The 23077-nt window shown below is 34.8% G+C and overlaps 1 protein-coding gene across 1 annotated transcript in view; it reads right to left on the minus strand.

Moving 5' to 3' along the window:
* Positions 1 to 23077, minus strand: part of ABI3BP (ABI family member 3 binding protein) — a 134333-nt gene that overhangs the window by 96905 nt on the left and 14351 nt on the right. Inside the window, exons 2-3 of the mRNA XM_032220287.1 lie at positions 10806 to 10985; positions 3153 to 3215 (exon numbers count right to left, since the gene is read on the minus strand). Of these exons, the coding sequence (XP_032076178.1) occupies positions 3153 to 3215; positions 10806 to 10985 (243 nt within the window). The remainder of the gene's footprint in view (positions 1 to 3152; positions 3216 to 10805; positions 10986 to 23077) is intronic.

Consider the following 23077-nt stretch of genomic DNA (forward strand, 5'->3'; position numbering starts at 1 on the left):
TTGCTAGTAACTAGTTTAGGGCTGCAATTGTTTATATTTTAGGAGAATTAATGAAACTAATGAAGCTTAAAAATACATAGTTGTAGACATACTGTATAGCGAATTGCACATTCAATTGAACTTTAACATTTCTTTCTGTGTATCAGATTTCCCCGCTTTAATTTCTAATTCATTCTTCCTTCGTACCTTTAAATATGTGTTTGTTTGTGTATGTGTGTGCATACATCTATGCCAAATTTTGCATCTCCAAATGTTCCTTTCTTGATTCCTTGATTCCTGCTTACTTTTATGAGAGCACTCTAACCAATATATTTGTCTGTCTTTTAACAACAAAATGTGATTTCTGTTCCTTGGGTTTTGAGTAGAATATGTATATATCTCATAAGATTTTGGGTTGAGTTTAGCTTTAGAAGCTAAAAGGCATACTTGGCTTTTGTTGTTGTTGTTTAAAGATATGTAGTGGTATTATTTCCATGAAGCATTTCCCAGACATATTGGCTTATAGCTTCTATTTTGTTATGCAAAACTCAGACAAATTGAAAAAAAAAAGTGAAATGCTTGTGCCGTTTTTTTGTGTCTACTAAATAAATATTATTCATTAATTAGTGTCAAGTGAGTTGATCACGGAAAGAGGCCAATACCTGGCAATGCTGGCCACATATTAGCATCAGTAAAACTGAAAGGGAACTTCTTACTTTATTCCTCAAGAAGAAATATCTGTACAGACATACTTAGACAACTAGGGACAGCTTGCAAAGCAATTAGTGAATCTTGGGAAAAATGTAGTTGCTTTAACAGTTTGTAGAGCAGTGCTTCGTTTTAGCTAACACAATTTACAAAGAATCTAAGCTAAATGTTTTAGCTTAATACCGAAGCCCTACTCTTCATAGAGATCAGAAGAGTCTCTCTTTTTTTTCCCAGCAAGTCAGCTTTTGTTGTATTTGTTTGTTTGTTTTTAATTTGCCTGACTAGATTTATTAAGCAGAATATTATTTTGGAATCTTTATGATTCCCTCTATTCTTCTCTGGTACACATCCTTCATTTTCAGGTCAGAATTCTCTACTTTTTTCTTTTTCTAAAGCTTGTTTAACAAAGAGAGATTGAGCATTCAAAAAAAGTGGTTCAAATTTCATATATAATATATGTTATCCATTTTCTTCCTTATTATTTTATTTTAGGAGACAACAAATGCTGTGTCATTTGCTTAAATACTGTATTTTTATATATCAAATAAATGGATGTAATTTAGGGATATTTCTGGACTTTTAGCTTCTGATTGAGAAGTGGGTAGCAGCTGTGGTCAGAAAACCTTCTGCACAGCTTGTTTGCCAATTGTGCTCATTCCTATGTTTTCCAAGCAGTGATGGTTAAACTATTGCAATGAACTTTGCAGAGGGTACCCTTCAGCATGTGGTAGAATCAATAATTGGCAAGCCTTGCTAGGTCATTGTAACATCTCTACAGCATGAGTGCACTGGTTGCCAGTTGAATTCTAGGTGAAATTTGAGTTACCTGTAAGCTCTAAATGTCATAACAAATAGCTAGCTGGAGGACTGTCTCTCTCCCACAGTATCTGCCCATTGTCTGTTTTCTGGGAAGGCTAGCTTTAGTGAGATATGGATGACAAGCTTTCTTTGCCTTTTGGAACAATATCTTCTTGGTGACCCACATGACTCCCACTTTGCCAATTTTCAACTGGCCTTTAAAAATTTGACATTATTAATACATGGGCAAACAATAGATACAAACTCAAGGTAAATCACTCCAAACTCGATTGCAGAAAATTCGACTTCAGCAACAGAGTGGTCAACAACTGGAATGCTCTACCTAACTTCATTGTTACATTCTCAAACCCCCACAGTTTCAACCTTAAACTGTCTACCGTGGACCTCACCCCATTCCTAAGAGATTGGTAAAGGGAGTGTACATAAGTGAACCAGCGTGCTACTGTTCCTGTCCTACTGTTCTCAGTTATTTGCACTCATTTCCTTTGTTCATATCCATGTTTTTTTTACCTGTTATCTTATACATGTTTGACAAAATCAGTCAGTCAATCAATCAATCAATCAATCAATCAATCAATGCATGCCTCTGGGAATTATGAGAAAATTGGACAAACTTTTTTTTGCATAGGGTTTACTGAATGTATTTGGTTTTTATTGCTGGAGTTATTTTGTATTTATTGTATTGCTTTTTCTAAACAGCAAAGACCATTCAGTTAGAGAGGCCTACAAAATAAATAAGTGCAATTCAGTTCAGTCAACTTGTCTGACCTACTTATGGCTTCATATGCAGGAAACATGCTAATTCAAGATTGGCAGTGGCCCCTTGTCCTCACATCATTGAAATTTCAAGTTTTCAAAGATATTTTTTTCCTATCTTGTCCTTTCTCCCAGCTCCCTTCCCTTCAGCAGAAAGGTAAAGAAGAACCTTTCTTTCAGCTTTTCCAGTTGCTTTGAGGGCAGCTTCAATGGCCCTCTTGTACAAAAGCGAGTTTTTATTTTTTTTTTATTTTTTACTCTTGGCATAAATAGCAAACATAGAGAATTAGAATAGTAGCATATTGGCAGCTCCATGGAAGATAGCACTCAGCAATGGAGGCACTTATAGCAACATGAAACCTCTGCTGAAATATGGAATTGTTATGTAGTTTGTTCTCAGAGTTGATTTTCTCCCATTATCATACATGCGAATAATTGTATTAATTATTTCTCACTGTTATTAAGCCTAAGTGAAGACATGGGCTAACTTGTCTCTAAATTAATAGCAGAAAATGTTATTACTCAGATTTATGAAACAACAGAGCAAACAATCTTCTGGATGCATGTCATATATGAATGGAATGATTTTTCTTTTGGTCTCTTTCCAGTATTTGGTTACATAATAAGAAAAAGCAAGAAGCTAACACAGGTTTGTTTTTATGAACAAACTCTTCAAACTCTTATAACTCTTCAAGATATTGCTGAGTTTTCTAACATTGGTTTCTTCTTTTAAAAAAGTTAAAAGTTAAATAGGTTGGTTCACGTTTTGAAATTGTACATATATTTATTATATAATAAATATATATTATTTTTATTTATCAAATTTATATTTTGCTTAACTCTAACTCCTGAGTTTTTATAGAAAAAATTGTTTAACAGTTTTGAAATACCTGAGCAGGATTTCTTGTTATTGGAAACTGGTCTCACTGCAATCAAGTATCTTGGCTCTGCATCTGGAAAATATAAGTTAATAACTGTTTGAAAAATCAGACAAAGAGGAAATACCTGAATAATCAAAACCATATCATATTATTTTTCCCATTATATTATTAGTGCCTCATTAACACTACATTTATGTTGTTCAAGTTCATTTTCAAAATACACAGAGAGTATAATAGCATACAAGTTCTGACTTTAAGACGTCTTGTATTTGTGGAATTTTTTAGTGATGTTTATAATAAGTATATAATGGACACGGTGGCTCAGTGGCTAAGACACTGAGCTTGTCGATCTTAAAGGTTGGCAGTTTGGCAGTTCGAATCTCTAGCGCCGCATAACGGAGTTATTTCCTGTTACTTGTCCCAGCTTCTGCCAACCAAGCATGTAAAAAATACAAGTAGAAAAATAAGGACCACCTTGGTGAGAAAGTAACATTGTTCTGTGCACATTCAGCATTTACTCATGCCAGCCACATGACCATGGAGAGATCTTCAGACAGTGCTGGCTCTTCGGCTTTGAAACGGAGATGAGCACTGCCCCCTAAAGTCAGGAATGACTAGCACATAGGGGAACCTTTATCTTTACATTTTTATAATAAGCACTGAATTGCCTAATAACTTCCTATTTCAGTAAAACAATGTTTTCAAAATCCCTCATTCACACCTTTTAATTATAAGAATCTCTTTCCCTAAATAGAATCACATGAATCTGAAAGTTTAGTTGTACAGCTTGTATTTTCCATTAGGAAGAAAGAATGAAACTGTGATTAAAGAAATCAGGAAGTTGTGAGTTGCAATAAAACAATGAAATAAATAGTGCTACTTAGAAACATGAAATCTTTCCTCTCAATAAATGATAAAAAAGTAATGAACCAGTAATTTTCAAGCAACTTTTTTCCTTTGGAGTTTCAAAACTGATATTTCCATTTCCATTTACAACACAGTAGGCTATAAAGTACCTAAAATATAATAAATTACTGTCCTTTTATTTGCCCCACTTTAATACTTTCCAAGCTAATTTTTGTCATTGGAGCAATTACCCAACTCCAGTTTAGCTCAATGTCATGTGAATGTATATCATAAAGGTCTTATTTGCTATCAGAAAAAAATTGATTTGATTGAAAATATAAAAACTTTTCCAACCAAATATGGAAGCACAAAACAAGATTGATGACAAAATTAAGTTATTTAAGCACCATTCTCATAAAGAGAAGCTAGTCAATTAGGTAATTATTAATTTTGAAAAAGGTGAACTATTTTGGATTACAAGAAAATATTAAATATACATTTATTGTCTTGATGTAATAGCAATCATGCACAAGGTAGCATTCTTGTAAACTAACTGCAATTTTTTGGAATAAATTCCCTGCTGACTCTACCGACTGGGAAACAGTTTCCAAATTCTTCAGAAATCATTAGTTTTTTGGAAACAAAACCAAATGTGCTGATGTTTTCACTCATAAGCTAACAAATCATTAATGGATTTTATATTGACTGGAAAAACACATGGTAACAGGCAATAAATTCATTTAATCTTTCTAGTGAAACTTTAAGTCACCAGCTTAATCACAATAAAAACTGATTAACAATATTTGGAGAGAGAAAAGGATTTTTTACATAGTAATGTGTGTGTAAATAGATATAATTTCTCATTGGATAAGAGGCAGGGTTTTAATTAAAATATTTTTTTTAAAAAATTAACCAAAATGTATATCTTAAACTCCATACTTATTCAAGTTATATTGAACAAAAATATAACTTGAAATATCCTGAATGGTGATTTAATTAAGGAAATAAAAATTACTTGGAATTAGTTAGAACTTTAAGATAGTAAACATTTTAATCATCCTATTGTATGCATAGAATTCAGGAATTTCAGGTCATGTGTAAGTCCTTCCAGGTAGACCAATCAACTTCCTGAGAAAGTAGAAATTATTTTTATTGAAATTGGCTATAATGATATGTCACCTTCTTTCCTGACTTATAGTTCAGTGAATTAGGGACATGTCTGAGTTACTTTTTTTATTTTGTACTGAAAATATGTTTTGCTACTTAGCAATGGAACTTACATTCCTCTGACATCATTTTTCTTACTCTCTATAGCAAGTATGGAAGGAAACTGTGGAAACATTGGATATGTTTAAGAATTAGATATGTTTCCTCTGAAGACTCAGGGTAGATTAGGCAGAGCCTTATCTCAGGCTCTAATATTTAGGTTGACTACTGATACATCTATTTACCTCATCCATTTCTTCCTTTCTCTCCTAAAGTAACCTCTGTTAACATTAGAGCGGCTCTATGTTTATAGACCAGTAGTAGATCAACTTATATAGGGAGAGATTCTTTTCCAGATCATAATCACCATATGCTGTTAAGGATAAAGATGTACAAAGAGAAAGATGTGTCGTTCCAAAATGTATATTTTTCCAATTTTTTTGTGAAATACACAAGAAGTTTATCAAAACCATTAACACTGGGAATCACAGACTTCACATTATGCACAGGATCTTAAAGGTTTATCATTTAACTACATTTTAGGCCTCACACCAGGAATCAGTGGTAAATCTCACCTCTTCAGAACGTCAACCCTTATTTGGAAGTGGCTTAATTTGTAAGAAGACTGTGTTTATTGCCAACAAGAAGATTTATACATTTTACATAACAGGCATTTTGCTGTGATGTAGTGGAAAGAAATCTAAACCTGTATATAATTCTATGCCCCAGAGTTTAAAACAGGCTTTTTCCTCCCACCATTCCAGCTTATGGATATTTGGCCATTCAGCTGATGGTCTTGGGAATATTTTTACACAATGTATGTTTATATGAAAGTTTCTAGACAGGCAGACATATACTGAATTATTTTTTGATAGATTAAGTATGCCTGTAATGTTGCTTTGTTGCTCAGTTTCCTTGAATTCCCTGCATGTCTTGTAATTCTTGCAGATTTATTGGAATAGTTTATCCTATGTTTTAATAAAGTAAGAATCAGAAAAACATAATGCTGATTTTAGTATTTTGGTCTGATCAATAGAAAAGATGCAACATTGGGGGAAACCTTACCATCTTCATCTCCTGCAAGTATATCAAACATGGTACTTTCTTCTTTTTGTAAAGAATAGCTTTTTTAATTCTTAGTGTTTGCTTTTACATAACAATCTTGGAAAGCAATATGGGTTTTGTCCAAAAATGACAAATCACTATTTTCCATCTGTATACTATGTGGAAACTCACTGAACTCTAGTGATGCTAATGCTTGGCAAGAAATATCATGTAATTATTTCACTATGTCCTTAGTCTATTACATTTTATTCTGTAAGATGTCTTCACTTTTTCACACTCACTTTTAAGAGGTAATAACTGATATTGAAAAAATATTGTATATATTCAACTATGCATGTATGTATGTATGTTACAGTATGTATGTATGTATGTATCTATGTATCTATGTATCTATGTATATGTATGTATTGTTTACTATCTGCTTTTAATAGCTTGCTGATCTCTTTGTGCCGAGAAAGACTATCTTGACTCCAGCCTAGATCCTCATCATGATATAAAGTTTTCTTGGCCATAATATGGATGCAGTTTGTTAGAGTATTCTCCGGGTTGATTTTTTTAAAAAAGGTTGTAGCATATTGTCATGGAATTTATAGGTGCCAACATGGACTGGCCTAGCTTAACTTTTTGAAACAGTCAGGGTCACACAAATACCGTACTTCTTTAATCCGTTCAGGTACATTATACCACACAATTCTTGACACATCTTTATGCCCAGGGCTTTTCCTTAGAATTGTTTAATAACAATGTTTTCTGATTGTGTTTTTATTTATTAAATTCTGATTCTATTGTGTCATTTGTAGACTGATGCCAGTCTATTGCCCAATTGTTTAATTTGGACTCTATTCTCTCTGCATGGGGTATTTTAAAATCATGCAGTTATTGAGCATTGTGTCATAACTGGACTATTTTAAATTTTCTTTTCCTTTTGCAAATAACAATACAATGTGTACATGTGATTTTACAAAGCAGTGGAAATCAAACTGATTTATATGGGTTTACAGTTATTGAAAGTTTACCCAGAAGTTAACACACACCACAAAGGAAGACGTTTATAGGGACGGTACCTCACTGACCAAAAGTACTATTCAATATTCTTCTAACTTTGGGTCTTCTGCTGAAAAGAAGTAACCAGGAGAATATAGCAATTATGATAATAAACAGTCTGTTTGACTAACCATCACCCTTTCTCCTTGAATTACCATTAATGCTCTAAGGCCAGGCACTTGTTTGAAGAACTTCTTAATATATACTGAAATAATCCAGGAGAGTTGTGTAACAAATTCCAGGATGTTGTTTTAAGATTCAGATACAATGAACACACAATTAGGGCAAGTACTAGAAAAGATTCATTTTGTATTTTAAACTAAATCTTGCAGAATAAGTGCAATATAAAGTGAATAACCTTATATGCTGGCCAGGAACCACCATATATTAGAGTGGGCAAATTTGTGGACCTTCTGTGCATGTGGCCTTCTTCTGGGATCTTGATTTATATTTAAACTTACTGTATAAGAATAATGTAGATGTGTGTAAAGGTAAAGGTTCCCCTCACACATATGTGCTAGTCATTTCCAATTCTAGGGGGCAGTGCTCATATCCATTTCAAAGACAGCCAACGCTGTCCAAAAATGTCTCTATGGTTATGTGGTCGGCATGACTAAATACCAAAAGTGCAGGAATATTGTTACCGTCCCATCAAAGTGGTCCCTATTTTTCTACTTGCATTTTTAGGTGCTTTTGAACTGCTAGGTTGGCAGAATCTGGACAAGTAACAGGAGCTCACTCCGTTAAGCGGAGCTAGGGATTCGAACCACCAAATTGTCAACCTTTCTGATCGACAAGCTCAGCATCTTAGCCACTGAATCACTGTGTTCCTTTTAGATATGTATGTACTTTCCTAATTGCATTGTAGATATTATTTTTGTTAGTGACCAGAATATACTCACAAAGTTAATTCAATTAGCAATAGCAAAAGCACTTAGATTTATATACTGCTTCATAGTGCTTCACAGCACTCTCGAAGGATTTTGCAGAGTCAGCATATTGCCTCCAACAACCTGGGTCCAGGGGTGGATTACAGCAGTCAATACTACTGGTTCGTTGTGCACGCATGCGCAGTACAATAAAAATTGTTCTGTGCATGAACAGAAGTTTTAAAAAAAAGATGGTGGCGCCATAGACGCCGCCTGGAGAATCGGTTTGGGGGCTTGGCAGGAGGCCTGGGTCACTGCCAGTTCCAACAACCCAGGCCACCAAACTACTACTAGTTCAGCCGAACCGGTCCGAACTGGTAGGAGCCCACCACTGCCAGTGTCCTCATTTTACGACATCAAAAGGATGACAGCCTTAAGCCAGTCAGGATCAAACTCCTGCAATACTGCATTCTAACCACTGCACCACCATGGCTCAATCCTGTCAAAACAAGCTAAGTTAGTTTTCTAAGCCAGCAGCATCCTAACCGCCTTTCCCTAGGTGGTTTGTTATCCAAAGACATTTTAAACATTTTATATTTTGTAAACTCTTTGGGAAGAATTTGTGCTCTAATTGAATAGGTTATAATGCACCAGTCTGTGTCTTCAGAGATCAGTTTTGGTTTAATTTTGGAGATGCTGCCTATATGATTCTTCATATAGAATTATAGATGATGGCTAGATAAAAATGGGCATCTGCAGGGATTACAGAATTTTAAAAGATGGTGCTAATCCACTTCATTTGTACTTGTGACACTACATGAGTGGCAGCGCTTAAGTTATGATAACTTGCACATTTTGTCATTTTGATGAAATTTTCACTAATGAGTATCACTGCATATAGTTTTTTAATCATATGGGGAATTATATTCTGTTTAGCATCATCCACATTTTCAGTATATGATATTTTCAGATTTTATAAAATGTTGTTTCTAATATAAGGTGTGTGTAGAATCTGCCACAATTGTACATTTTACAGTAAATGCAGTGAAAATAAGATTTACTTTTGAAGACTACAATCTCTCTTCCCAAATAATCTCATATTTTCAGTGCAGTTTGGGTATCATTTTGGACTGAATTGTACCTGGAAGATTAGCATGGTTCTTTCTGTCATCAGTTTTAGGCATGTTGCATTTCAAAATATTTACATTTGCTGTTCTATTTTTCTATTATAAGGGCAATGCTTTTATTCTATTTTTGTTTTACAAATATGCATGCTGATATAATTATAGGGTTTCTTGCATGGGTTTGGGCTAGAAGACCTCCAAGGTCTGTCCCAACTTTGGTGTTCTGTTAATTTTTATTTTTTTTGTTTTCATTGACTAATATAAAACTATTTTTATTGCAAAAAGTTTACTTGCAAATTGATGCACTTGTAAATTATAATTGAGTATAATATTCTAGATTTTATAAAGGTAAGGAGGTCTGCTCCTCCCAGTGGTGCCACTAAGATACTGCCCACCCACCAGGGCAGTGCTGAGTTGAACCCAGACCAAACTGACATCAGGCCCAGGCAATAAGCCAGTTGGTCAGGATTGGTGTGTTTGTGTGTGTGTGTGTGTGTGTGTTTGTTTGTTTTGCAATCAATGGATCTACCGCCATATCCATCAACAATTCTAAAGTTTATAAAGACTGTGAATTTATTTTCTTCATTACTATGAGGAACTCCCTGGCAAGTGTTTAATTTGGTTGTATATCTTGATTAGTTTAATCATAGGGGAAAACATATAAATGGTTTCCAAAATGTATTTAATTGCAAAGTATCTATTGGATATATTTGCTCTAAAAGAAGAAAAAGTCTCGTGCAGTACAATGCTAAGTATTCACAAGGGTTTCCAACCTTAGAAATCCATCTCGGAAAACATAGATTTAAACTTGCCAAAAATAGCTAGAAGGCATTTAAATTTTCCAGACCAACTACTTCTCCATTCTGAACATTTGTTTATCACAGCTGACTATGGAAACACTTATGGTAGTATGAGATAAAATTTGCCCTGATGTTTGCCAGCAGTTCCTTTGAGGATCTCTAAAGTTTCATGAATATTACTCACCAAGTGCAAAGTTCTTACTTGTAATAATCTGCCTTAAGAAGAAACTGACATTGTATTGCAAAAAGCAGCAGAGTTTCTGAATTTATCAGAGCTATCTAGTAATTATATAGATTTTTGCAGCACAGATCTGTTAGTTCTGATTTAATATTAAGCCTAAATTTAAATTTGCTTCAGGTGATTAGTGCTAAGTCTTGTAACATAAGTTACAGATCAAGAAATTATTGACTAACTGCCATCTTTATCTTGGAAAAAAAGCTATGTCCTTAATTTACTTAACATTTGCAATAGTGTTCAATTAGCCTGTTTCCTTTACATATTCAGATATTTAGAAAAACATGAGTAATTGGAAACATGCAAACAAACAAACAAACATCTTTCAGAATATAAAAACAACTGTATTGGTAACACATATGGGTTCTTTTCCTTTCAAAGCCTCATCTATCTTCGAGACCAAACAAATCATTTCACAATGATTTGTGCAATCATTAAAAAAAAACCAATCTGTAAATTGTAAATAGCCTTACCAACTTCAGTCATGTACATTTTCCCATTAGATGGTAGGGGAATATACTGGTTAGAGAAGAAGTTGCTTCCATATCCCAGGACGAAGCCTTCAAGTTTAGACATTGGAGTTGGACGGATGTATCTCATGCACACTGCATCACTGGTTACATTGATCTGAACTTTCAGGCTATGTTTTTTAACTAAATGTAGCAAAAGAACAAGAGAAAGACAGATGTTATTACAGCATAAAATAATCGCTATTGATATTCACTGTATATTCAGACACACAAATGGAGGGTAGAACTATAGATGATTAGGAATCATTAGTATGGCATTTCAATAGATAGTTTGAAATTATACTATGTAAGCAAAATAATGACTGACATTACACATGAATTGTCTTGTTTTGTTTGCAATGATTCGTTCATAAGAGTCATCTAAATTTTTTTTTGGTAATTCTTCTCAGTGTGAACTATATAAAAATAGGACAAGGAATAATAAATCCAAAGTGAGGTTATATATGCTATTCATTAAACTGAGCAATATTAATTGTGCTGCAATTCAGTCACAAGTTATACCAAAGAGTATGTATGATTTTTAAAATGTTGACAATCTTATGAAATGCAGCACTAGAAAGTATAATACTATATAGTGTCCACAGTCAGTTTTGTGTCAATTTTATCTACATAGTCAGCAATTTCCTGAATTAGTTTGCAATATATTTATTTATCATACTCATTAGCTCTATTTCCTATCACCAAGGTGCTCAAAGTAATGTGTAACCAATAAACACTAAAAGAATGCTGATACAAATTAAAATGTCAGGCAGTTACTATTAAATAAAAAAATAGGTTATTAGCCAATAAACAGATTGCCGACCAAATCAAAATCTGATAGAGAAATCTGGTCATTGTTAGCTGTTGAGATATTTATCAATTTGACACATCACACTGTCCAGAGACATTGTTGTAATTTACAGTAACCTTACCTAAACATCCATAAACTATACTGTCATGTACACTACAGGTTGTGGAGTCCTACATGCTAATACCAAGTAGTAGGTAGTAAATTATTCTTTTGAACAATATTCTTGTCATGAAATAGGTGTAATTTAATCCAGTTGTAAATGTTAATATGTTAGCCAAAAACACTAAAAGATAATATTTAGCTCACTGAAGATCTGGATTTTTTAAAAAAAAAATGCATTCCTAAATTCAGCACTTTGCAATGCATTCTCTTGTTTAAGCACAACATCAACTTTACAAATATATGCTGTCATTTAAAATAACAATAGGACTACTATATGCACTGATAAATATTCTAAGGAAATTCAATATTGGTTAATCCCTAGAGTCAAGAGATCTTAGTTCCCTTTTTAGTTTTTGGAACATATAAAATATCTTTTGATGTAGAAGTTAGAGTGAAGCCAAACCACATATGGCTTTGGTTGTGGGTTTTTATTTTTATTTTATTTTTCAGTTTTTACTTTGCTGAGTTTCTGCAAACATATACCAGGTCTTTGCCTCATTATGGGTCATGCAAAATCTTAAAATACAAAAAAAAATGACATTGTTTAAGTCAGCCATTAAAGAGAATGAAATGATATGCTGAAGTAACAATTCTGGAATGTAGCATTATATATAATTAGGGACAGAGAAAAGAAAACAAAAGTAATTTTGAAGTAGTATATAAGCTTCCTTTTCATAAACAAAAAAGAAAGATAAATATTTTTTGTGTTCTTAAGAGTTTTCTTAGAAAATGGATGTTCACACATCCTATGTTTATGTGTTTTGCTTTCCATAATCAATATACATCTTCTTTTTGGTGACAACTGAACTATGCAAACAGCATTAAATGCTTTTGTATCTTTCTATCCTTAAGTTTTCTTGATAATGGGTATTTCTACCTATGATGTAATTTCAAGAGCACTGAATGAAACATGAATTATTTGTGAATAAAAGTGAAGGCGACTACATTTGGACCAAGTGCTATTTCCAGGTTGATTTCAGAGGCAGAAGTCAAACTCATGAGTAACTGTAGCCAGATCACTTTGCTCCAGAAAAGGCTGGAACTTAGTTATCAACCTGAGCTGCAGTGGACCAGTGGTTAGAATGCAATACTGCAGGCTACTTCTGCTGCCTGCCAGCTGCCTGCAATTTAACAGATCAAATCTCACCAGGCTCAAGGTGGACTCATTCTTTTATACTTCTGAGGTAAGTAAAATGAGGACCCAGATTGTTGGAAACAATATGAAGACTGTAAATTGCTTAGAGAGGACTGTAAAAGCACTGTGAAATGATATATAAGTCTAAGTGCTACTACCAGCCCTTCCAACAGTGAATCTAAGACAAAACCTCAAGTCATAGCAATATTATCTCAAGGGCAGCAATTCTGTCATGTTGCAATCAACTTTGTCCTATTTTATCCCATTCATACTTCAACAGTCTCTACACACCAAGAGCAGATTTTGACAACATCCCTTGTCATAATATAGAGCCAAATATCAGCATATTGATGATATTACACCAAACATTGCTATGAGTATATTCAATAGCAAGAGCAGGGAAGGGTTCACCGACAAATGTGCGCATGACAAGAGTGCACCAACAAAACCATGGTGAGAAAACCACAATGTCAAAATTGCACCCAAAACAGCGCGTTGATGAAACTGCGCCATCAACAAAAACATGAAAACAAGATAATAACCCTAACCCTAAATCTCACCCTGAACCTAACCCTAACCCTTACCTTAACCCTAATCGCGCTTTTGTGGGCACGGTTTTGTTGGCGCCTGTTGTGGGCGTGATTTCGATGTCGCGGTTTTCTCGCCGCGGTTTTGTCAGCGCGCATTTGTTGGGTCATGGCAGGGAAGTATCAAATATTATAAAAATAGTCACAATCATGACCTCCTTTATCATAGATTAGAATTATGTCTTGAGATATCAGAGGAACCACTGAAGAATGGTTGTTTCTTTCCATATCAGTGTCTAGCACTCCATAATACTATTGTCGGTAGAATAAAATGCCAATGAGAGGTCTAAGAAGACTGTCATACTACATCAAAGTTCCTATAAAGATTATCCACTAGAGTGATGAATGGCTTCTCTATCCCATGTCAGAATGCAATGGAACAGGAATCTAGTTAATCCACTTCCTATAGGGTTCCCTTAAGCAAAGGTGCACCATAGCCTTCTTCAAGACTTCCAGTATTGTCCCTTTCCAAAGTGAAACAAAGTCCATCTCCCAGTTCTACCATCTCTTTCTTTATGCTCCCATCCTACAAAAGAAGCCAAGAAGGACCTGAATCAAACTCATATACAGTATGTTAAATATATTAATATTAAAAGTAGCACAAAATTCCTGTGAAAGTTTAATTTTAATAATTTACTCAGAGGAAATTTGTCAAGAACTTTAAAACTAGACTTCCTGTGGCACTGTAGGTGTTGAAAGTCGTTCCTGTGGGAACGCCAGCCCCATGATCACGTTTAAGCTGCTAGAATAGTGTAAATCAGCTGTCAAGTGGCTTGAAAACTCTCCCCTCGGGAAAAGAGGGGGAGGTGAGCAGCCGGGCCAGGGTAGAGCTCCCCATAGACCCCCAGGAGCAATTCTGGGGCTTGAAGGGTGAGAGCTCCCCAGCAGCCCGACAGAGCTCCGTATCCCGGCATGCTTCTGCTATAGCAGAACAAAATGCCGTGACCATCCCTGCAATCAATGTTTTAATCTACATTTGAATAAGAAGCAGGCAGAGCAAAGACAGGAGTAATTATAATTGCATGTACAAACTTTAACTCCAATGCAGTATCACTTCCTTCTGTGAAGATTGAGGAGAACAAAGGGTAATAAAGATGGCGTCTGGAAATCAAAGGGTGTGGTGAAAGTGAAACTTAAAAAGAAAGTATTTGTTAAGTGCTTGTTAACATCGTGAAAAGAATCAAGATCTCAAGATTTAAAAAAAACAGTATTGGTTTACTAATAAACTATAAGATCTAACAAATTGGGGGATTAAGTGGATTTTTTGGACTCAATAATTTGGCTGCTGGAAAGTGTGATTTGAATATTTGTAAATTGCTTCAAAACAAATAAAAATAAGTGCCTTTAAGAGTGCTGGAAGTCTCCCAGCCCAGCCACCTAAATTGCAGTCTTTATTACCTTTAGCGGATACACAAACAGTGACATTTGAAGCCCTCCAAGGCATTTTAAAGGCACAAGCCTCACTTTTGCAAGAAAAAATTACAACTGCCCTTAAAGATGTGTCTGATGAAATGTCTGAAATTAAGGACTTAATTCAAACCCGCAATCAACAAATAAGAGAGGATATAGTGGATGCATTTAAGGGTTTGTTTGGTTATGTAACATCACTGGAGGATAGGGTGGTAGAAATTATTCAGTCTAATGTGAATTTGGAGAACAAAGTTGATGAGATTCAAATCAAGATTGAAAAATCAGAGGCAGAAGTTACAATGATACAATACAGAGCAATGAAATTTGCTTTGAGAATAAGAGGCCTGAAAGAAAATAACCAAGAAAATTTGAAAGAGACTTTTGCAGATGATTTCACTCAATTAATTAGTGAATCAAAAGCAGAATATGATTGGCAGATTGAAAAAAATTATCGTGTTAAGTCATGGATTGCGAGACAGAGACAACTACCAAGAGATATTGTAATCTACTTTGTCACCAGGAAAACAAGGAATGGAATATTACAAGCGACTTACGAAACCAAGCTACAGCTGGCAGGACCGGAGATGGCAGTACTGAAGGAAATTCCCCCTAAAATGTTGAGATCCAGAAAGGATTATGCATTCCTAGTTGATGAACTTAGAAATCGCCAGATACAGTATAAATGGGAGGTTCCAGTCAGATTGGTGGTGAATTACTTAGAAGAAAGATATCCTCTTAATTCAGTTTGGAAAGCAAAAGATTTTTACAGTAATGTGCTAAAGGCTGGATACCCACCATCTCCAGGATAAATCAAAAAGAAGAATCAGAAAAATTAACAGGATGTGAGATAGTAAAAAAGGTTACATACTTAGGAGTTTATATTACAATTTTAAATGGAAAATTACGTAAGTATAATTATGAATCATTATGGCACAAAATATAGACAGAGATGAATAAATGGGAAAAATTAATCTTTGGTGAGAAGGATAACAGTAGTAAAAATGAACGTCTTGCTTAAGTTTTTATTTCTTCTTCAAATGATACTAATATTTAAAAAAAGATGCAAATATGGAAGAATGGTAGAAAGGTATTGATAACTTTGTTTAATAATGATGGAAACATGGGAAAAGATTTGGGTAAGAAATGTAAAATTTATGCAAGCTTAAAACTTAATAGAGAGTTTTTATAAGATGTTTTATAGATGGTATTTAGATCCTAAACAGTTAGTTAGTATGTATCTGAATTTATAATTCAAATGTTGGAGATGTGATTGTATTGATGCTATGTATTATCATGTATAGTGGATTTGTAAAAAAGCTAAAGCATTTTGGATAAAAATATGGTGGATTATTTAAAATATTCTTAAAAAGAGGATAAAGTTCACTCCTCAGTTGTTTTTGCTAGGTATGATTACAGATTATACAGTTATAGAGACTAATTTGATTCTGAATTTAATAACGGCAACAAGATTGCTGGAAGAAGGAAGAATTGCCTATTATTCAAAAATGGACATTAAAAGTAGTAAACTTAGCAGAGATGGCTAAAATTTCAGCATATTGGAAAGATTATTCAGATGAGAAATACAAGTTGAAATACAAGTTGGAATGGAGCAGATGGATTGACTACAAAATAAACATTGGACTAAGGAATTTCAATTAGCTTATGAATGAACAAGCAATGTTATAATTTATCTAAATTTAGCTTAATAAAAGGGGAATTAAAGTACAAGAGGGAGGTAAAATGTTATAGTTAGTTAGCTTATGTTAGTGTATGATTATTAAATGTTTATACCTTGTAATTTGCTCTGGGAAGTTGGGGGAGGGAGGGTTGGAGTGGTGGCAGGGTTGGGGTGGAGGGAGAGAAGGGAAAGGGAAATATCTGTAAAATTTATTAAAACTTTTTAATAAAAAAACCTTTAAAACTAAAATAATATTAGGAAAACAGCATTAAAATAAAAATGGTCATTAGATAGCCATTCACTAGAGGAAAATTACTATTTTAATATCTAGGATAGAATTTTGATGCAAATCTGTCTCAAAAAAAACCATCTTGTTGCTCCATCTTATTTAATGGTTAGCAGAACAAATCCTAAGATATCTAAGAGTAATCAGATAATTGAACCTACTATTAAAGGTTTCTCAGCCAAAGTTGTTGTGGCATTCCACGAGGTTTTTTTTATCCTTCATGATGTTCAACATCTGAATGAATCCACACTCATTCTATCTGTTCCTTAAATCATATTCAGAAATCCTGCTCTGTATATTGGACAATTTAAAGCTGTATGGAAAAATGCCATCTGCTCAACATTGCTAACAGCTTCAAAATGGGGAGGGGGGGGAGAAGTGTGCAGTCATGTGATCAAAGCCCTACCTTTACACACATGTGTAATTCATGCAAGTGATAAATATTAAAATGATAATTCTTCCTATTTTTACACCTACTAAGAATTCTAGATTTCAAGTGCAAAACCAAAAGCTTCATTTATCTAATTATAAGATCACTTAATCATAATGATATGAATCTGTACAATTCCAGTATTTTGAAGTAATATAATTTGCTATTTTGTTTTTATATGGGAGTTATCATTTAGCTTTTTTCTAGAAAAAAGATTTATGTGGTCACTTAACCATGACACTGCCTTGATGGCAGACAGTCAATTAATTGATTTTGTTGAATGCCAGTAAATTTCAGTAACATGATTTGCTAGGTTTCATTGCCTTTACAAACAAAATCAATGGATTATCCACCAGAGAAGACATTGTTGCCAAGTTACAATGTTATAGACACATGAAAAATCCAGCCTTATTGAATTCAGTGGCACATCTACACACTGCTCAATTAAGCCAGATTCACTTCATTAAAAAGAAATTATCAGAGAAAGCTGTGCGTTTGTCATTTCCAGATCTAGCTGTGTTTCTCTTGCTGTCCAAAAAAGGCAGACCAACAAAAGAAACATCTGCACTGTTTTTAAATTGCTCATGAATTCCCATGGTATCTGCTGAAATTAGCAATCTAAGATTCATTTTATACTTTTTTTTACTTACCACTTTTTATACTTTCCCCCCAAAAAATCTCAATTGCATCATAGGGGATGAAGGAAATTGATACCATATGGCAAGCTAGTTAACAATAAATCTATTTAAATGACAGAATGATGTAAGACTTTTAGTTTGTATTAATACTTTAGTGTTCTCTGTAGGTTATTGCCTTTTAATGTAACATGTTAAAATTAACTTCAGTACATGTATTCTGAGACACATGAGTACTTTCTCAACAGATTCAAATATGAAAAATGCATGAGGAAACTAGTAGGAAAAAGTCCATTAGTCTACGCAGTTGAAAAACTTATTACAAATTGCTTTTGAGTTTGGCATTTTTATTATGCACAGTTTTTATATTTTACTAGGGAAGCGGCCAATTTGAGATAAAGATTCTATGACAATAAATATTCAAAGAGGAGAAGAGGAAGAACAAGACGGGGGGGGGGGGGGAAGAGACAAGGAAGAAAAAGTATTTCTGGTGGGGAGGAAACAGAGTTTAGTGCAAATGGATTAAAAACTAATATAAATACTGCATAATAAGGAAAGTTGATTGGTTGCATCTATTGCTGCAATAATGAGTGATAGTATGATCAACAACTGAAGAAATGAGATGCCAAGTATTAAACTGTAACTGGATAATATATTCAAAAGTCACAGTTACTTATTTAATACTGGATCAGTAGGAATTAAATCATCTAAAAAATTCTGGTTCAAATCTGTTTCTTAAAAATTACAGTCCACTGTAAAAAGCAGTGTAGCTACACTAGAAAGAAGTTATTTGCAAAAAAAAAACATTGTTGTGGGAAGAATTATGTCGTTGTTCAGTCACTAAGTCATGTCCAATTCTTCACAACTCCATGAATCATGGCACACCAGCCTCCCCTGACCTCCACTGTCTCCCAGAGTTTGCCCAAATTCATGTTCATTGCATTGATGACACTATATAACCATCTTATACTCTGCTGTCCCTGTCTCCTTTTGCCTTAAAATTTTTCCCAACATCAGGATCTTTTCTATCAATTCCTCATTTCTTATTTCCTCACCACTGGGGGCAATGTGCTCATTCTGTCAATCTGCTGTCAAGTACTATGAAGCAGTATATAAGTCTAAGTGCTATTGCTATTACTATCTGGAATCCAGAGTATATGAGTTTCAGCTTCAGTATCTGCCCTTCCAAAGAGCCGTTGGTTGATTTCCTTTAGGATTGACTGATTCTCTTTCCACATTGGCTTAGGCATGCACAGACTACTTTTGAATTTTGGTCTGGCCCCATTGTCATCTCCAGTCCTGCTCCAGTAGTTATAATTCTCTGTCATTGTAGTCTGTAGCATCTAATGCAGAGGTGTCAAGCTCACGACCTGCGGGCAGCATGCTTCACATGCTGGCCCAACCACGTCCAATTTATCAAAAGGAAAAAAAGTCACACTACGGCACGTGATGCTGTCATGATGTTTGACACCCTGATCTAATTCCTGAGAAAACTGTCTTACTAACAATGCAAGATTCTAATAGTAAGCCTTGTATTGTAAACAGATCTGATATAATTTAAAGCAGGGGTGTAAAACTCAATTTTATTAAGGGCCACATTAGGGTAGTGTTTGGCGGGGGGGGGGTAGGGGGAGCATGGCCAGATCATTGTCACTCGTGTCAACACTTGTGATGGCCCGAGCACTCCCAAGCTCCATTTTTGCTGGCAGAGACACCATGGGCCAGTCCTTCACTGTTTCCAGGCCACATCGCAGGCCAGATCTAAGCACCCCATGGGCCAGATCCAGCCTGTGGGTCTTGAGCTTGACACCCCTGGTTTAGAGGAATCAATTTAGTTCTTAGTTTCATCTTAAGTGAATTTCTTTCCAACCCTCTTTGAATTTCATTAAATGATAAAAAAAAATATTTTGGCTAATTCTTGTGTAATTCCTCATCCAAAACACAACCGTTTTCTGGCACATTGCTAATTATTGCAATTTGTTCCATTTACTTATGAGAAAGTATGGCCTGGCACATTTTTTTAATACATGCTTGTAATGCTGGAAACTGAGACACTGGTATTTTGTAACAAAGAACAACAACATTATATACTGAGAGTCAACTCATGTATTGTCTAGTGTGTGAAACAAATGCCACATGGCAAGGCACCATGCCAGAGAGTGGTGTTTAATTGGAGAATGAGGCCACTCTCAAGGAAAAATCTGGAGCTTCTTTTTAGCAGAATTTAAATGATCTGAAAATGGTACGTTTTTTTATTTAAAAAAACGATATTTTGCAAGAAATACAGTTATTATTTTAAATGTATATCACAAATTGTATCATATTGTAGGTGAGGTTGGCATTGCCTTTGTTCTTTTCAAGATCTCTGTCTTCTCTTCAATCTCCAGTTGTGGGATTCAGCCACTTTGGGAAAACTGGTTGTTAACTTACTGAGGAGTTTGGTGAACTGGTTGTTGGAAAAATCATTAGGGCAGAGAACTGGTTGTTTACATTATTTGAATCCCACCATTGACAAGATCCCAAAATCTTAACTAACAGACTTACTGAATTCTAATCTGAATCTGTACATTATGATGGAAAACAAGTAGCTACCTAGATTATCATATCAGTCTGTCTGAAATGATTCATGCTATTGATTGCCTCAATGATGTAGTTACAATTTTGTGTTGGCATTTTACTTAAAGCACAGTATCTGTTTATTTCTTTTTTAGTTTGCGTAATGCTAATCAGTGACCATAATAAAGAAGTAACATTATTATTGGGCTGAAAATTTACTGACTCGTAGTCCTTCAGTGCTCCAGCAATTTCTATTGAAGAACAATCTTGAGGGGACGTTTGTGCTATAAATCATTATTATGGTATGATTTAGATATTTAGATAGTTGTGAAGGCAAATGTGTTTAAGTAGAAAATCCTTTTAATAACTGAGAATCATAAAATATTGTTTTCATGGAGGTCTAGATTTAGAGAAGACTTACATCAGAGTCATAAGGGAATGTAGCACATTTATAATTTTAAGAACAAGACAGTTTCATAATCATATGTTATGACAGATTATGCTTGGTTATTGAATATGAATAAATCTTGATGCAATAATTAAATCTGATAATTTATCTTTTTGCCAATATTAAAAGAACAAGTAGCAAGATAAATTGTTGTTTGGTAGCTGTCATTATTTTAAAGTTATCAAAACAAAACATTTCTACCCTGACAAATGTATAATCTGACTATAAACAATAAAAAAGACAACTGAAAGAAAAAAAGAAAAATGTACCCTTCACATTATTAGACACCACTAGAAGACAATTTTTACCAGGCTAGCAATACTGTGGCTAGTTCTAATGATCAAAAGCTGTTGAGAGAACAGAGCCTTTCCCCACCCCCATAACATTTGTTGACCACTTAAAGGGAAAGTTTTTGCCTTACAAATTTAAAGGACCATGCTCTCTTTCCACAAGATAACTCTTACAAATCTGCATGTGCTAATTAAAAAAAACCTCATGAAAAGACTATTCCCTCTTCATTATTTTTCATGTTTGACATGTTGAGGTATATGGTGTGATATTAAAATATAGACCCAAATTGTTTCACTTCCAGCTACTTTTACTACTTAGTTAAACCACCATGAACTTTGGTTTTCAGTGAACAGTATCATATTTTTCTAGATTTGATGAAAAATGACTGAAGTATGGCACAATGGTTTCAAGTTTCAAGTTTAATTTTATTTATAGGCCGCCCAATCCCGGAGGACTCTGGGTGGTTACAGAGAGGGGAAAGAAAAGAAACAAAAGAAAATAAAAATAAAATAGACAAGTTAAAAAACAATACAGATACATTCATTTCAGTCGGGGCTGGACCTCAACAATGAGGTCAACAGCCCCAGGTCTACCAGAATAGGCCATGAGAGTGGGTGAGGTACTGATTTCTGGAGGTAGTTCGTTCCAAAGGGTCAGGGCAGCCACAGAGAAGGCTCTCCTCTGGGGAGCCGCCAGCCGACATTGTCTGGCTGATGGCATCTGAAGGAGGCCCACCCTGTGGGATCTTACCAGCCATTGGGAGGAGTGTGGCAGTAGGCGGTCTCGCAGGTATGCTGGTCTGTCGGAGTTGAAGCGCCACCACCTTCTCAACAACCTTTCCCAGAAAAAGAAGGTTGGAGACAGGACGATAGTTCTTAAGAATAGCTGGGTCCAGAGAAGGCTTCTTAAGGAAGGGCCTTACTACCACTTCTTTAAGTGGCTGAATGGTATTTTGCCATTCAGGCAAAGTAGATATAAAACAGGAATAAATAAAGTTATGTGGAAATACTGAATCTAAAGCTGTGTTCTTAACTTAAACATACATTATTCTCTAAGGTTACCTATTTCTATTTAGGCCATATATCGATTTCTCTCTTTCCAACTTTATTTCTGCTGCCTTTAAACAGCTGCTTTTATTGTCAAATTTCCATAGCTGAACAACTTTTATCAGTTGTTAGTGTGTGAACATTTCTTATCATATTAATATAGCCACAGATTAGTTCACAGGCATGTGCAACTAGCCATAATGCCAAAAGAATGAAGTGTACATTGTAACTTCAGGATGCAAGCTTTGTCCATTCTTGCTTATGTCACAGTGTTACATACAAACTTGCATAGGGATGGAGCATTGGAATGTTGTTATGTGGTTTTAATAACCTTTTAATAATGCTGTAGATGTTTATGAATAATCTGAAATCACTCTTGGGATCCAACCATCAAAAAGCAATCATTTCCAAGCAATTGATTAATCATAACTAGGTTACCTGAGGAACCTTCTCATCCCAATGAGATTGACCTATCACATTTCTTCCGGCAGAAATATTTTGGATGGTCAAAGAATTCTAACTGGTGGCATTCAGGAGAAGGGCTTTTTCCGGTGTGGCCCAACCCTCTGCAACATTGTCCCCTTGAGGTGAGATCTGCTCTTACCCTCTTGGCCTTGCATAAGAGCCTGAAAACGTGGAACTGCCAATTAGCCTGGGGATCCAATAGGTGCCATTCCACATTGGAGGTAATTAGTGGACTAGAAAGAAAATTCCACCTCCAGCCAAACTAAAAATTAGGCTTTTAACTAATTTTATTTTTG

Source organism: Thamnophis elegans, chromosome 6 (genome assembly GCF_009769535.1).
Source record: "Thamnophis elegans isolate rThaEle1 chromosome 6, rThaEle1.pri, whole genome shotgun sequence".
NCBI lineage: Eukaryota > Metazoa > Chordata > Lepidosauria > Squamata > Colubridae > Thamnophis > Thamnophis elegans.